General features: G+C 41.9%; 1 protein-coding gene across 1 annotated transcript; it reads right to left on the bottom strand.

The window, feature by feature from the left end:
* Window positions 1–742: 742 nt before the first annotated feature.
* Window positions 743–16,783, bottom strand: zmp:0000000991 (mucin-2). The gene is made up of 4 exons (XM_055037386.1): window positions 16,536–16,783; window positions 9,222–9,395; window positions 8,195–8,240; window positions 743–6,406 (listed from the first exon to the last, which is right to left on the bottom strand). Exons 1-4 carry the CDS (start codon window positions 16,646–16,648, stop codon window positions 1,421–1,423), a joined length of 5,319 nt encoding a protein of 1,772 aa, XP_054893361.1. The 5' UTR covers window positions 16,649–16,783; the 3' UTR covers window positions 743–1,420.
* Between the last annotated feature and the right edge of the window lie 504 nt (window positions 16,784–17,287).

Genomic DNA, 17,287 nt, shown 5'->3' with positions numbered 1-17,287 from the left:
TGGCCTCTAAGTAGAGAAATTGTTCTTTCTGCCAAAACCTAAATACAAAGAACCAAAAGATCCATGACACTGATTCATTCCTTTTTAAGCTTTTATGCTTAAAAATAGAACATTACAAAGACTCAGAAACTAAATACTGTCTGTGCTTCAATTAATTAAACTTCCAACATCTTAAGATAGAAACTTGACAGCCTTTGAAAAGTCTGATGAATTCTTCGCAGGGGACAAGAAAAGCTGGCTAACTGGGAGCGATATATATATATATATATATACATGTAAAAAACAAGAATGTTTTGCAGAATGGAACAGTGGTTGTGAAGGCAGAGCATTCAGGGTGACATACGCTGTGAAGCAGCAAAGCCCTTCCCAGATGATGTCAGGGCTTGATAATCACAAGCAGAATGTGTTGCCTTGGTGTCAAAGCGTCTCGGAAAGTCACAAAGTACACTTCCAGCAAACATGCGGAGCATTAATCAACCGCTGGGGTCAAAGGATGATTTATCTAACCATCACCACAGCAGCTCACTGGTTGCCACAACTACTGGTGACAGGGCGGAGCGGCGCGCGGTGAGGCTTTTGGACGGCTCCATCTACAGCACTCAGGATCTCATCTGGTTCGGAAGTAACCCAGAAACAGGAATGGCGCTTTAGGCTTTTATTCCTTTTGCCTCACATGCAAATTAAACTTTATTGCCTCTAAAAATCATCACAGACATAAATAATACAGGGAAAGTCAAAAGGCTATGTTAGAAAAGTCATATTTATTTATAAAACAGATATATTAAGATTTAGAATCGTCCTTGTGCAAATAAGAGCAGAATGTTAGAAGATATTAATAAATTCAATTCCAGTGTACAATTCTCATATGTACAGACATTTCAGATCCTTAAGAAAACAGTTTTTACTCCCTACAATGGTCAAAGACAATAGCGATTATGAAACCTCACAGGACAGCCTATCATGCATATTGTCACCTGGCAGAATGAAATGCAAAGCTGAAGACAGAGCTTGTGCCGAAAACTTAACCTTACAGAGAGCTTTATTCCTTTAAAACAACCACATGTATACTTAGAAACACTGGTCACGTCCACCATGCCACAACACTACAAATGCTAAAATCAATCACCATTCGGTATTTATAAACTGAGGAGCTGCATACAAACAGAATACACTGTACATGAAATTATGCTGATTGTATCAGGCTCCCTCATGCAGTAGCCCAACTTCCTGCCAGGACTTGGTACACAAATTTTAAAAAGCAGCTCAAGCATGGCAACTCTGTTGTTTGAGCTACCCTCATGTCTTTCTGGTTGCAAAATAAATAAAACAGGAGACACAAAAGAGTCATCAAGGAAAAAAAATAACAAAACAGATTTCTTTCCATAAAGTTTCCGGCCTTTCGTTCTTGTCCAGACTCCTTTCACAGCTCTGTCTCCTTTTCTCCATTGTCTGAATCTATGTAATATTCATCATCCGTTGTTGTGTCAGAGTTACTGTCTGAGGATTCGTCAAAAGTGTTGAGACTGGACACAAAGCCCCTTGAGGGGCGATGCGCTCTGGAGGACTGGCCGTCTGCTTGGTGTACTGCTTCAGGTGAGCTGGGAAAGTTGGAGGTATGAGGACTAGTAGGTTTGGACATTCGTCTGGTTACTGGCGAGAGGGGAGGCGTTGGAGGAGGGGTTGGGGGACCCTCTGTATCCCAGGAAAAGTGGCAGATGTTCATGCTGGGGCTGCGGAGAAGACCTGCATTTGAGGAAGCACCAGTACTAGTCTGAGCAGGGGGCACTCCTGAGCTCCACTTTGCCAAGCACCGAGTCAATGATCGAGGAAGGGATCTGGACCGCATCTTCTCAGCATCACAAGGGAAACGTGACGTGCGAGGGTCATGCTCAGGCTGGGTATAAAACTGTCCCATTTCAGCTGGTGTGACGGACCTCTGGTGCAACTCATTGCCACTACTTGCAGGAGATAGAGCGGGGTGAGAAAGATCACCCACACTCATAAATCTATTTCCAGTCGAAATCCGTCCAGGCCGTGCCGCTCGACTGGAGAGGACAGAGCTTACAGAAAAGGATCTCCCAGGTTCAATGCCATACTTTAAATCTGCATACGATGACGTAAAGGGTTCATTTTCCTTTCCGGGACTTGAAGTGGGGGGACCAGTAGATGCCCGGCTCCTTCTTGAGACTCCCAATCTGATTCCATCCACAGGCTCAAAAGGAGACAAGGACTCCCTGCGCCGCTGAAGCTTTGGGCTGAAGAATACATTGTCCTCAAACACTTCCGCAGTGGAAAATGGGGAGACAGGTGAAAGAGAGGAAAATGGTGAGAAGGGACTCCTGGGGCTGGGTGTGGACTTCCTGCTCTGACTTGGATAAGCAGCATTTGGGCTGAGGCTCCCATCAATACTGTGATCCGAACAGGAGAGGAACTGGCTGGGAGCTGCATGCTGTCTCTCACCGTTTTCACACATATCAAACTTTTCAGCTGGGCCATGGACTGTCAGATGAATTTGACTTTGAGGGGCGGCACAAGAATTCAGATCCTCTCTTTTGTTGCCTGGAGTGGGATTTTCCGACCACATGGGCAAATCATTTCCCGCCTTCCTTTCCCCAACAGACAGTGCTGGTATGAGAGTGTATCTATTGTCAGTTTGTCTTGTTGTGCCCTCTATTTTCACTGCCTTGTTCTTCAGTGTCATCTCTTTCTCCTGTCTTCGTTCCTCCAGAGTTTTGGTACTGTCTGCGCTGGCATCGCTGACACTGCTCACATCACTGGATCCACTGACAGAAGGTGTTAGGGACGTTCGCCTCCACTTCCATGGGAAGGACGAATCCTCCTCTGTTCGCCTGGAGCTGAATTTTTGCTTCAGTTTGTTAAACATCTGGTCCACTTTGTTGTGACTCTTGGCGACCCTGTCCGTCTCCGACTGAGATAAACTAGAGCTTGGTGTGCTGACGCTTCTCTTTATGCCAAACCGGCTTTTCTTAGGACTTTCTTCATTATTAACCTCAACTGAAAAAAACCTACTTTTACCCAGAACACTCTCCTTTGTGCCCGTGTTATTGGTTTCATCAAGACTGTTTCCACTCTTTGTTGATCTGCCATCACTGGAGCTCTGATCAGAATGCCTGCACGACCTTTCAACTGCTTCATTACTCTGCGTGGAGCCGGGCTGTGGCTTAAACTTGGTCTCCACAGAAACCAAAGTGTTTGTGTTGTGTTGTGAAGATGTAGGCGTGCTGTTCTTTGGGGTGTCTGCTGCTGCACCTGATTTAGGTTTAATTTTGTAAACAAGTGTTTCGGTTACGTAGGTTGAAGAGAAGCTATGTTCCTCATCACCTGAAAGAGACTGTGAGGTGATTTGAACCCTGTTGTCAAAAAGCTGTATCTGACTATTTGGCTGGTATTGGATGTGGCCTCGAAGGTTATTATTGTTGACCCGGTCAGTGTCTGAAAGACTGCACACCGAGCCTTCTTGGAAAGGCGTTAAACAAGTCTGGGGAGGTCTGACAGGCGACAAAGGGGGTTTGAAAGTGGACACACATAGGTTTGCATCTGATGAAGTCTGTGGAGTATGATTTAAATGAGAAGGTTGGGAAATCAGAAATGTCTGTGGCGAGGTCTTCTGCTCTCCTTTTGTCTGCCTGGTAGACATTAGTGTAGAGTAAGGTGGGGTGCTATAGCGATGTTTATAACCACTGGGGAAATCAGGAGGGAGGGACAACGGAGCAGAGTATCGACACTGAACTGTGCCAGACTCCACTGACAGCGTACGCTCCTGTCTGGTTGTAAATGGACCCTGTACTCCCTGGTCGGAGCTCATAGCATCACCAACTGTGTGTTTGTTTATGCCACGCTCCCTGGTCACTACCTGAGCACAGTCGGATGATAAGGAGCGATATTTTCCTCCTTTTCCCGGCTGTGTGTTATTAAAAGTGTTGTGGTCACCCCCTTCTGGACTACCTGACTGTGGATACGAGAAGGCGGAGGGGGGACTTTGGGTGAGATTTGTGGGAGCTGATGAGTTTGCCTGGACCTGGGGGAAATCTGCCTTCTCCACACCGGCTGACTCTGAACACCGTCCATCCACTGAGTCCTGCCATGTTACCCGCCTCTCTCTCTTTCCATGTTTTTTTGGTTCTCTTTCTAGACTGTTATAAACTATGCTTTTTAACTTGGGGGGAGAAGGTTCTGAGGTGGGACTAGCAATTACTGGAGTTGCAGGGGGTGTTAGGAGAGAAGAGGCACTCACAGGAGTGGGTGATGTCATGGTGGGAGCGACAGGAGGGCTCTGGGTGGATGGACTACGAGGAGTGGGAGCAGAGGATGTGGTTGGAGTGGCTGAGGTGTAGCTGCCTCTTGTTTTATTGAGAGTGTTTACCGAAGGAATAAGGCTGGTCACAGGTTTAGAGGGGTAAGGTTTTGGAAGGCAGACATAACTTCTTTTAAAACCAAGAGGTGAGACGTTGGATTTACTGGTGAATGTTGATGTTTGAGCTGAAGAAGAGTGAACATTGGTGTCAGAAGAAGCTTGTTGAGACTGGAAGGAAAGTGAATTTTTTGTGTTTGAACTTGAGGAGTTGTCGTAGGTAGTCTGAGAAGGATAAGGCTGATCGCTCGGAGTGGAGGAATAATCACGGAAAAGAGGGGGTTTGCTCGACTTTTGTGTGTCCGTTTTGTTTTGAGATGAAGGTGCACTGGTGGATTTCAGTGGAGAACCTTTGTATTTACCCAAGCTATCTGCGGGCAGATTTGAGGTCACGGGAGTAAATGAAGTAGATGAAGGTACATGAGCTGAGAGCAAAGCCTTTCTTCCGTCATTCTTGTCTGGAATCTTGGTTTGCTTTAGTGTCGTTTGTGATAAAACTGTGCTAATTTTAGAAGCAGGCCGACAATCAGGCATACTCTGAGGTTTGTGTGGTTGTCTATTGTCTACATTTGAGCCATGCTGCTGGATGCCCGTTCTCTCTGATTCAGGTGACCGCATCTTTAAAGAGTGGTTCATGTTACTTTTGCGAGCTAACTTTACTGTGTTGCTGTTATCACTGTTAAGCACATAACTACCCAGTCTTTTGTTGTCTGTCAGACCCGGAGAGTCTGTTTTCTCTGAGTCTTTCTTGTTTGTGTTTTTCACACTGAGAGGAGAACTGCCTTCCTGGGAAACTTGTTTCCACCAGGAAGTGGCTTTCAGGTCCATTCGCCTTGGAAGACTGTGGGTTTTTGGAGGACTAGAGTGATCAAGCGGAAAATATCTAGTAGGAGAAATTGAGCTCTCTGAGAATGGGATCATGTCCACATTCTCACAATTTAGCTGCCTCTGAAATGTAGCTTTGGAAGATGTGAAACTAGTTTGGGTCATTTGAGACTGTTGAGTATAAGAATTGTCTTTCATAGTTCTGCTTGTTGGTGAAGTTAGAAATGAAAACTTCTCAGATATGTTTCTCTCTCTATGATCGGAACCAACAGGGGAGAGTGCCGGTCCGGTTTCAGTTGTCCTGTAAGAAACCGGTGAAGGAGACAGAACAGTCTTTGGTCTCTCTTGTTCATTATTATTGAGAGAACAGTTCCGAGATGAGGACTTCCCCTCAGGGAGGACAGAGTTTGTGGTATTCGGGTTAACTCTTCTAAAAGACTGGAGAAAGCTGCTCGTTGTTGGATTTGAGCCAAGAGATGATTGTCGTCCTTGGAGGTCCATTTGCGGATGCCTTTGTTCATTAAGGTTAGGAGAGAGGGGAGACCAAGACATTGGAGAAGTGTCTAAAGGGCTTATAGCACCTGAGTCTAATGAAACAGTTGAAATCATGTCCTTTTTAGTGTTAAAATCCAAGCTTGAAGGATCACTTTTACTTGACCAGCCCACTGTATTACTTCTGGTGCTCAGGACTCTCCTTGGAATGTTCGATCCAACCATCAACACATTCTTTACACCTTGTTGGTGATTTGATGACGGATTTGCAACTTCTTGAAAATCCGCCTGAGCTTCTGAATATCCAGTTCCATCAAGCCTTTTGGTCCGCCTTATCCGACCACCCCACTGCGGAGCGAGAACTGTCACCATGGTGGAAGACAACATGGGTACAGGTTCATCCCAATGGTTGCCGAAATAAGAATGGTTTTCAAGGTGTGTTTGTTGTTGTTCTTTGTCTTTTTCAGTTCTAATTAAAGATCCGGGGCACCGTCTGGACTGTAACTCACATGAACATCCATACAAGTCATTATGTTCATTAGCGCTGGTGTTACTATTAGGAAGAATGTGAGTTCTGTTCAGGTTCCTGGTTATCCCCAGATCATGGTTAACAACATTGAGGAGTTTTTCTTTCTTCGTGGTTGAAAACAGGATCGTCTCGGACGATGGACATCCACTGGTCGTTTCTATGGAGGAGCTGGATGAAGTCCCATTAACCTGTTGAGAAAAACAACATTACTGTTACTGACTGAATGATTGGTACCTTCCTCAAAACATTGCTCCTGTGACACAGTACCATGCATAAGCAGAACTGCTCCTTAATCTTTGATATTTAGCTACGTAACAACCATAAACCTCATTTTATGTATTTTATTGGGATTTTAGATGATGAACAATGTGGATCTCTGCAGCCGTTCCAGAGCTACATAATTTCTAGCTGACACTGCAAGATTTTTATGCAGATTCTTGCCACAGTTTTTCCCTTCCAACAACCTTAAGGAGGCCCCAATTACAAGGATTTCTCTCAAGGATTATTGCTGTTGTGTGTGGTGTTAAAAATAGCTCAACAAGACATTGGGACCACTCTGACGTAAAATCTGGGGCTTTCGACATGTTGGATTGTCGTGGTCCGATATAGGAGTATGTGTGGTGTTCCCTGAAGAAAAACACAGCAGAGTCTATTTGAATGTGTCGCTCAGCTAATTAGAAAGTGAAGGAACTGAAACAGGGAGAGAAATCCAAAATACACAGAAGTCAAAGCTGCCTGGCAGACCAGAAAATCTGGTGAACGTTTTTTTTTCTCTGTTGACTATATCGGCATTAGCTTTTCCTGGCTGGCCATGTTTGTTTCCTCTGAACTCACATTTGTTATGAGGTTATGAAAGACGTTATGCGAGAGGATATCCGTCTGAGATCTCAATGACTGTGTGTGAAAATCGGTTTGTGTTGTTTCGGTGGCATAGTTGGACACCACACTCTGTACGACGCCACACCTGGTGTGTGGTGGGCTCAAGTTTTGAAAATCGGATGATGATTTGAAAATTTCTTTGTGTGAACTCGGCATAGCAACAATTCAGATTACAACGTAGCGATGCACTAAAAAATTTACTACCGTTCCTTTGTCTTGACTCTTCTTTTTGTTGACTGATGTTTTCCTAAAAACAATCTGTCACTTCAGAAGAAAGTTGATTTCACGGATATTAAAATATTAAAATAAAGGGTGGTGATTGTCACACAAATGCTTTTATGCTTTTTGCTTGAGAAAATCTGTATAATTTTTCTTTCCCTTCACAATTACACAAAACTATGCAATTAGTCTGCTGTGTAAAGCCCCAAGAAAATGCATCATGGCATCATTGCAATATGCCAAAATATTGAACGGACATGGATGATTTTAAGTACAGCCATGACATAATTGTGTGTTTCAGTAGTTGTTTTCATAAGTCAACCTGCTTTTATCATCCTTATCTCACCAATGCAAATTCCTAAGCAGCCATAATAAAAGCTTCCTGACTTTTACAGCAGGAAGGCTGCTTTTCTTCCTCTCTTGTGCTATCACAATTTCAAATTACATGCTGACTTGAGCCGGAGCTTTTTAAAAGCGTTTGTTCCCATGCTATTTTAGAGATCGAAGCCTTGTCAAACAGGTTGTTTTGAAAGGCATGAGGTAGTTTCAGGAACACAAAGGCACACACACACACACACACACACACACACACACACACACACACACACACACACACACACACACACACACACACACACACACACACACACACACACACACACACACCCTGCCTCTTCCAGCTGTTAAAATAACCATCAATCTCAGATGTCTTTAAGTGTCACTCACAGATCAAATCACAGAAAACCGTCACTTGGTTCTGGAGAAATGAAAGCTTTGAACTCTCCTCTTGATTAGAGCGGGAACTCTTTGAATAAGAACTCTTTGTCGGCTCAAAAACTGTAATTTGTCGTATCACTTTAATGAGAAATTATCTTTACCTGCAGAGTGCTGTTCTTGGTCTCAGCTAACTCTGGGTCAATCAAACTGGGAACAAGGGAGAGAGAGATTTAAATGTGAAATCAATCTGATATTTTAAAAACACAAAAACATTCAATAAAACAAAACACTTTAGAAGTAGGATATAGCAAGAATAAGTAAAATCTACACAACTGTGTTAATAATTTCTGCTGTCAGGCACACCATTCCTCTTGGATGGTCGTTCCTCTGCTTCACTGTAATGTTTTTAAGTGCAAACATTAGAGGGATTACATGGCCAACAATTTCCACGGGAACGCTGATCAACCAGATTGTCGGCATTCCTCGCTTCCTTGTTCTTCTCTAAACAGCTTTCCCAGAGTCAGATGTTCTCCGACTTTGCAGCGCGTGTACTCGCAGGCAAGCACTCTTCAAGCTTCGGATATAAGGAGGAACAAAGGAAAGACAACAATAACACACCCTATATTCAAGATGTCTATATAAGGGAATAAAAGTCTAATATGACTGCGGGCAGATGAGAGAGGGGGTTGAAGTGGGAGAGTCTGATCTTTGTTGACAAGGTTATTGTATCCGCATGCTAGCGTGCAAGCCTACAGAAAATAAATAATGTAGAGTCATTCTTTATATTCATACATCTAAAATATAAAGTAATTTAATTTTTTTTTGCAAGACATTAACAGAAAATATCTGGTAGAGTTCATGCAATGCTGACTAAAGGAGGAAACATAAGGAAAATAATTAGCCAACTGGAAGATGATTTGAGAAACTATATGATGCATCAACTGTAAGAATGTTATGTTAAACTTTCTGAAAGACTCCTCACACTTTATTAAGGAGTTTCGCTACAGCATTTGTGAAAATGCAAAATATGCCACTTCCTTGTGCACACCACCAGTGCACCACAAATGGAGGGGAGCAAACAAGGTCCAAAGATTCAATTACTGTTTGACTAAATGTTATAAAAACATGTGATTTAAATGGCAGAATAAACCTTTATTAGCAGATATTGTAAAACAAAACATTCCATACCTGGACCACGCCTCTAGAGTATTCTCTAGTCCCAGCTTCGGATTGGAGAGTCTGAGTATGAGGGTGGTGACGAGGATGGAACCAGCAGAGCTCTGGATCTTGACCTCTGAGTGACCCCAATGATGAGACTTGTCCTTTCCTAGACTGCCTGCTGATGTGTTGTCCAGGTGTTCACTAATAAGAAATGAGAAAAAAACAAAACAAACACTTGAAATCAGACTCAGGAAAGTTAATCAAATCACACTTTGGTGAATGAAACTGAGCTATGTGGAAGTCAATATGCAGAATTTGGGAGAATTATTTGTCTGAAGGATGAACCTATCCAACTGGTGCATCTAAAAAAAGAAAAAAAAAAAAAAGAAAATCAAAACGTTTTTATGCATCCATTTTACATAGAATGGTTTATTTCTATTCATTTTAATGATTACGATGTAAAACTTATTAAAAATGACAACATGACATGAGACTAGAACATGTCTACACAACGATTGGGAAGGCAAGAGTTCATATTGCTCAGAAGACACGCAGGTCAAGACACAAAGATAGTGACTGCTCACAGAGAGCTGTGTCCAAGCACAACAGGGGAATGCTGATAGGAAGAAAAAATGTGATAGAAGAAGACACGCAAGCAGAGATAAGCTCAACCTTGCTATCTGACTCTTTCCAATCAGAAAGTAGGGAGAAATTCACACAGACTGTTTCATTTCGTCATTGGACTACGAAGGTCACATTCCGTCTCTTCATTGGTCTTGCATAATGTGAACTTTTTCCCATTAGGTGCGAGAAACAAAATGATTCGACCGTTTTTCATGCTTAAGAAATCCGAATTGAAAGAAAGGATGAAACACGAAATGGCTTGGTTTAAAACTGATAACTTAATCGTCCGGATCTTAGAGTAAGTGTTTGAAGTAATAAAATATGATACAATGAAATTCACAGACTCAAATTCAAGACAGTTCTGTGGCCACGAAAAAGCACACAGGGAAATATTAATGGGCAACACGGGTTGCAAAAAATGAAGAAAAGTTACGAATCTACATGAATGAAATGTCACCAGATCTACTCTTCAAGTTATTGTTGTTTCATTGAACAACCTGCAACTGGCATAGTGACATATTGGTACATAGAGTTAATAAATAATTCACAATTGTTTATTGTAGCCCATGTCATTCCATGCAATATCAAGTGTGACAATACTGTGATAACACTACATGTGTATATTGTGCAGTTATACTTCAAACATTGTACTTATATATTAATTGTTATCTGCAGAGCCAACAGATGGGCTTAAATTTTCCCTGGAGGGGCCCTTTGTTTCACTCTGATGAAACTCGAGGTCCCTTCAAAAAGAATCAATGGGTATTTCTGAAGGAAAAATGAGAGCAAAGAAAGAACTATTAGAGTATGTTTGTTGCAAATCAGCAAAGCAACTCGAAAACGGCCACACAACGAAGGAATGCCAACAGAAATTAAAGCTTTAATTCCTTATAAGCTTTGGCGTGGTTGGGGCTGTGCCAGAAAGTAAACATATTTGCAAGGGTTTCTTTGTTCCACATATGTGAAGCTATTGAAAATATATTTTGGCAATTCCACGTCTCACTATGAGGGCACATTGAAGTTATTGACATGCATCCCTGTTGTGTGTCTGTTTCACAGTAGGATTTAACATTAGAGATAAAGGGATCAGTGCAATCAGCCTCTACGATCGTTCAATAAATATTGATTCAGGACGTCCCTCTACAACACCTTTCCGTGTATTTACCTGAGGTCAAATCAGAAACTATTAAGGATGAAATTATTCCAATATTTTTAAACGTGTACATTCAGGGAGTAAGACGAGTTTATTTATGAGTTGAACTAAACTGCACGGCTATTAAATTGCAGCCCTAGAAGGGAACCAACTGGGAACTAACCAGAGCTTGAGCAAATCCCTCACTATAACTAAAGAGTACAATTTGTGAGCTGTGCTTTCACAGTCAACCACAGTGACGGAGGCAGAAAGGTGGAGGACAGCTGCACCTCTAGGAAATGGCAAAAAATATTGCTGCGGTGTTTCCCCTGCAGTCCTCATCAATTATTACTATAAACTCCAGCTATTAGAAATCATTAATGTCGCCGGTACAAAAAACCCCGCTTGAGTAACCAACAATCATGGACTGGAAAATGTTGAGAAAACACAAATGTTATCCTAGAATGATGGGTTCGTTTTTTTTCCAATTTGATGACATGGCAACACACACAAAAAAAAAAACATAGCAACTTGTTTTCTTGTGGCAACGGAGGGTTTCATAAGATAAACATAAAACTTCAGAAGAAAAAAAAAGTCACAAACTTTGTGATGCAACGCAATTTTTGCTGCTACGTTTTCCCCGTTGATAGTTCTAGTGCTTCATTGTATTTCCAGTATTTATCTGAGGCATTTTAGAAAGACACATTTCACTGTATTGGAGCTGAAATGATGTAACAGGAGTTTTTTTCCTGTTAGTTTATGACTGAACCCTGTAAATGTTTAGACATTTAAGAAGTATCTTAAAACAGAGAAGAAGAAAAAAAGTCAATAATTTACCAGTTATAAAAAATGTATCCTGACTCACTAGTGGATCATTGTCCCTCTGTGAGTTTCTGCACTGATATAATTACTGCAGGATGGAACCGGTCTGAAGGTAAGGCCAACGGAGAGTTAAGCAACTCCTCTTGCCTTAATCACTCTGAAAGCGCAAGTCCGATTTGCTGGGTTTATGTAACAAGTCAACACTTTCTCCTCCTGCCAGCGAACCGAGTGAAGACGCCCACTCGCGGAGTCACTAAAACTTGCATATGTGCAACCCACTGCTGGTGTGTCAAACCACTGCAGGAAGGATCAGCTCTTGAGTGAACACAGCAAATGTAATGTCAGGAATTGTCTCTAAAAGGGCATTCACTTCCACTTTTTATGAAAATGTAGTTAGGATGCTGATTTTTTCGTAAACGTAGGTGATGAAACAATGACGATCTGCATAGCGATAGACACACGATCCAGAATAGCAGAAAATATGTCCAATGGAATTTTGAACATTTAATCGAGCCAGAACCGCACAGCATTCTGGGGGATGTAGGCAGACGAAAGACTTTAGCCACTCAGCTAAGAAAGATTGTTGGCGTCCACTAATTCACTCACTCTTTGGTTACCTAGCAACAACTTGACGAGTAACACGTGCAGCAGCAGTTTCATGTTGCCCTCAACATACTCGGGTGTACATCAGTCCTAAAAACTCTTCGCTTGAGGACAAACATACATTTTTAAAACAGCAGGCGCGTCCTGATGACACACCAACTCGCACAGGAAACTGCTCAGAAGGGAAAAGGTCTTCACGTCCAACTCCCAACATTATCAACACCGAGTTGGTGAAGTTGGGAGTCAATGCAACCAGTGGCGAAGACGTGTAGCACGACGGCTACTGCGGGCAGCACTGACAGTTGTGCGGTGGCTGCCTTAGTGGAAACAAAATGGGGATCTATCAAACTTGCATTGGGTCCATTCAGATTGTGGGAAATGAAGGAATTTGTCTCAAAAAAAGAAGTTAATTAGTGTTCTTCTCCACCATCAGGTTATACCGCGAGGTTCACAGAATACACAGTACGCCCGAGTATGTGGGAGCAGTTTCAGATTTAGCCAGCCTGCTTCAGAACGGCTTAAAAATGAAAAAGATCAGGTAGAGAAAATGAGTACAGCAGCTCAAGAGGAAATTGTTGATAAAAGGTCAGTTTGGCAGCATTTTGAATAGTTAAAGCAAATAAAAAAATTAAAAATTACTGAAATCAACTGATGAATATCAGATGTTTTTCTGCAATAGCCTAACCCTACTGTAACCTTTTTCTAATTTTTCCTAAAGCTTATACAGAGATCAATCCCACCTTGCCCTCAGGGGTGATTTACTGGCATCACCCGAGAATATTGTGCATTAAAGCCTGCTGGAACAAGACATGAAAGAGAGACGCAGAGAGAAAGGTGAGGAAGGAGGAGGGGAAAGACGGCCTCATGTTTTCAGAATGTTCCACGGATAACACACCTTTAGCGTCTTACGCCTCATTTTCCTTAAGGCGTCTGAAGAGGTGTTCTCGCAGGAAAAAGGCTCGTCTGCCACTGCGGATCAGATCGACGTTCACACAAACTAATTAGCTCTCCGTCTTAAGTAAGAGTGTGACTCAGGCATCCTTAGTTTAGAGGTCACTAAAGGTTGCCAAGTTTGCTTGTCGGGCTTCCACAGAAAATAAAGGGTGGGGCAGTCAATTATTAGCTCGTTCCAGGGACTGCAGCTGCCTCAAGCAAGGCGCCCTTCCCTACTAATTGGTCCCTAGATGGTGGAACGACATAAGAGCACAACATGGGGTGTGTTAACTTTCTCTGGTATGTGGGCTTAATTGCTTTGTCTTTCCAATTAGTGCACCTTCGTCGCAGCTCTAAGACAACTTGGTGCAACAACTGCTCATCATTAGGTTCTTCCTTCTTTAAATGTGCATCTGACATCAAAGTATTAAAGGTAACAGGAGGTTCAGAGGCTCCCCACTGAAATGGTGATGAGATCAAGGGGCCCCAATGCTCATCAGTCATTCATTGTGATTGGCCTCGATTATACCATATTTCTGACCTTTTCCTACAGCTGTGGAGACTAAAGGGCCGAGAGGGATTCAAGTCCCAACAGTGGAGAGTCGTCAAGGTTGGGCCAGAATAATTAGCTGAAACACAGGCTGTGTAGAGATGTGTGTGTTGTTTTACCAGCTAATAAAGCTGATGTGGTTTGTGGGAAGAGGCAATTATAGGTTCATTCCTCTTTGATCGCTGTCAGAATCACATTTTGGCAAATTTAGATGACAAAACTTTGTTTTTGCTGTGCCCAGCTTTCTTTCCAACCTGAAAGTTGTGTTCTCTAACTTTCAAATCTGAAGAGACAAATGGGTCTAGGTGTCAAGCCATAATGATGGCCTAGGGGAACAGGAAGCAATTAAGATGTCATTAAATGTTCCTAGACATCCTTAGTTATGTTTATGCATTAGAAAGATGCTTTTATCTAAAAAAACGTGGTTAGGTTCTGTTAGAAGTAATAGTGTAGAAACATGGTGCAAGAATAAAGGGAATTGGAGGAAGAGTGAAATGAAGGCCCCCAAAATTCCAGACTATTCCAGTCATTCCAAGCAATTTCAGCATTTTCTGTAAAAAAAAATAATACATTTTGCAAAATGCTGCCTTTTTACCGAATAATTTTTAGAGAAAAAGGACAATAATTAAGCATTTTAATTTTGACTATTAATTGTTTAACTATCGACTATATAACCATAACTGCAGATGTCCCTGGCTTTAGAGTAGAGAAAACCTTAAACGTATCAGTCACACTTAACCTGCTGATGACAGCAGAACAAAAAAACAGACTTCAGCCTTTATTTGACAGCTGATATGTAAAAAGACATCTATCATGACTAGAATCTTGATCTCTCTTTGTTTTGATGCTCTGTAAGCCGATGAGTAACCGAGAGGCTTATTTTGGTTGCAGCATTATGTGCCTAATAGATGTTGCTGTTTTCCTTTTTTTTTTCCCACATGAGGTCAGCTTCGCTGTGGGTGTGTGCACAAGCTGCCAGTTAGCACTTACATAACTGAAAGGACTAAAAAAAAGTGCGGGTGAGTGCGCTCAGCTCTGACGAGCCATATGCAAAGGATCAACTCCTGCAAATGATTTACTCCTTAAAATCCCGGTTAAGTTTCGGCCTAATGAGCTTCCACCTAATGGGTTTGTGATACATCTGCACGAGTGTCAACAAAATCACTGGCCGGGACAAAGTGAGACTTGTCCCAATGCTGCCACACCTACATCGCAGGTTAAATTTAAAGAAACACTGTTTGCTTTGCAGTCTATATGCGTTGGTACACCCTGGGCTGGTTCAGAAGGAATTAGCAGGAGGATAAGGGAAGCTCGATCTCTAACATGCACAGACATTAATTGTGTTTGCATATATGGCCGAACTGCAGAGATCGGTGAGCGAGTATCAGCTTGTCGGTTAAAACGCTAACAACTGTGCCCTGAAGTAGCACAACCTGATGCCGGTGCTTTGTACTTGCAATAAAATATGTGTACAGAGGCATGCAGCTACACATGCAGTACGGGGATCTAAAATTGACAAAAGTCAATAAGAGGACAATTAGATAAATCATTACTTAAATGTATGTAGATTTGATTAAAGATTAAAATAAATGCGTACAAAATAATTTAATAAATATGTAGTGACATGAACATGATGGGGAGAAAAAAAGTCAAGATTTTCCAGCACATAATTATTTTACTATTTATTTAATTATTTATTGACGCTTGCTGAAGGACATTATAAATTTATACATCAGGTCAGTCTTTTCCATTAAAGTTACTGCTCTAATAAATATTATTTAAAATTAACAAATTTTGAAGGTATAAAAAAAAAATCAGATGTTGGAATGTATCTGGTGAAAAAAGCAGTAACTTCAATAATTCCCCCATTTAAAACAACACAGAAAGCATGAGCTAATCAAATATTTGAATAAGTGCTGAAATATTTGTGATGACTTTAAGCAAAATCGGCATCCTTATTTTTGACTTGCTTTATTAATGACTTTTTATAAACATAAAATAACTAAACATTGATGTTTTAGACAAACATGTTATATATCCATGGACAAATCTGATATCTTTAAGGTTTATTTTTTAGAATTATACGAATAACTGCAAATGATTATTCCACTTTTGGGCACTTTGGGAAGTCCATAGCTACCACAGAGCCAACAAGGGAAGGTTATTTATTTTCATGGATGCGAGCTGTCAAGTAAAATAGGCTAGAAACTTAAATGGGTCACATTCTATTAGATAACCCATAAACCGACCAAAATAAATGAGGAAGACAGCTTTTTAACACTTAAACCCACACGTAGTATTTCAGGAAGGTTTCCATACTATGGTGTCTTATAAATCTATGTATTATACAACTTATGAAATGCTAAATAACAGGATTATTTCATAGCCGAATTCACCCGAATGAAGTCCCGAATCCATCACAGCTTTAATTTGCACGACGCGACTCGGATTTTGTCCAGGCGATCCTCGCATTTCCAAAACCGCAGTTTTTCCAAGCGAAGTTTGGCGCGCGTTCGTCTCCCTTCGCGATAACCCGTCTCGAATCGCTGCGGGAAAAGCCGCACGGACGCTTAAACGAGTGCGCAGGGTCGCGTGAGAACACCGTGGGAAGCGAGGCCGTGACACAGTTACCACAAACAGTCTGGTAAAAGTGAGTTTTAAAGTGATTTTCAGCTACCTTGCAGTTGGAGTCCATGCAGTCCTCGCTGTGGCGCACCGAGGCGTCGTTGTCTCTCCTCCTCCTCCTCCTGCAACTCTGAGCTCGAGCTCTGCTGCGTCACTTGTTGACATCCTATTTTAACCGGTTCAGTAGGAGCTTGGCATTCAGGACGGGAGAGCTTGGCATCTTAAAAATGCGCCGAGGAATCCGCTGGGAACGTGGAGCGAGCACAGATGCCACGAAGACATGCAGTCAGGGTTAAAGTGCAACACCTCTCCGGTGACTGACAGGTGACCACGGCGGAGACACAGATGGGCCCCGTCCCTTTACTGCAGGTCGCTTCCTTTGGTCGTTTCCTTCCCCGACCACTTCTTCGCATCCCAGTGTTATTCCCTCTTACTACATCTAATCACTTTGCAATAGTAAGGACAACACTGCAGATATTTAAGCTGACATTTCTAATGTTTTGGCCAAAGACCCCTGCTTGTTGTTGACACAACTGTGTCAATGTTTTATTGTGAAGATATTTGCACATGAATCCACCATCTGGCACCAGGTATGAGGGAACTTATACCTTATGCAACTAATAAACATAATAAACTGAGTAACATATTCTGATTCAGACGCAACTTTTCAGCTTCATCTGGGTTTTGAAGAACTTTAGGTTTGTAATCTGTCACTTATTTTTGATACCGAGGCCATTATCTCCTATGGCCACTCTTCAAAATGGGAAAGACAAAAGGAAAGGAAGCTTTTGAATATTTTTGGTA

This window comes from Poeciliopsis prolifica, unplaced genomic scaffold, assembly GCF_027474105.1.
Source record: "Poeciliopsis prolifica strain line A6 unplaced genomic scaffold, Auburn_PproV2 SCAFFOLD012, whole genome shotgun sequence".
Lineage (NCBI taxonomy): Eukaryota > Metazoa > Chordata > Actinopteri > Cyprinodontiformes > Poeciliidae > Poeciliopsis > Poeciliopsis prolifica.
Note: the sequence above shows the minus strand (reverse complement) of the source record. Positions and strands in the feature narration are given on the sequence as shown.

What these genes read in the sequence shown, in the direction of transcription:
- zmp:0000000991 (XM_055037386.1), bottom strand. Translation starts at nt 16,648, where the DNA reads ATGTCAACAAGTGACGCAGCAGAGCTCGAGCTCAGAGTTGCAGGAGGA. An exon ending in GCATGGACTCCAACTGCAAG is followed by an intron (nt 9,396 to 16,535) that starts GTAGCTGAAAAT and finishes ATTTCTTATTAG; the next exon opens with TGAACACCTGGACAACACAT. An exon ending in ACTCTAGAGGCGTGGTCCAG is followed by an intron (nt 8,241 to 9,221) that starts GTATGGAATGTT and finishes CCTTGTTCCCAG; the next exon opens with TTTGATTGACCCAGAGTTAG.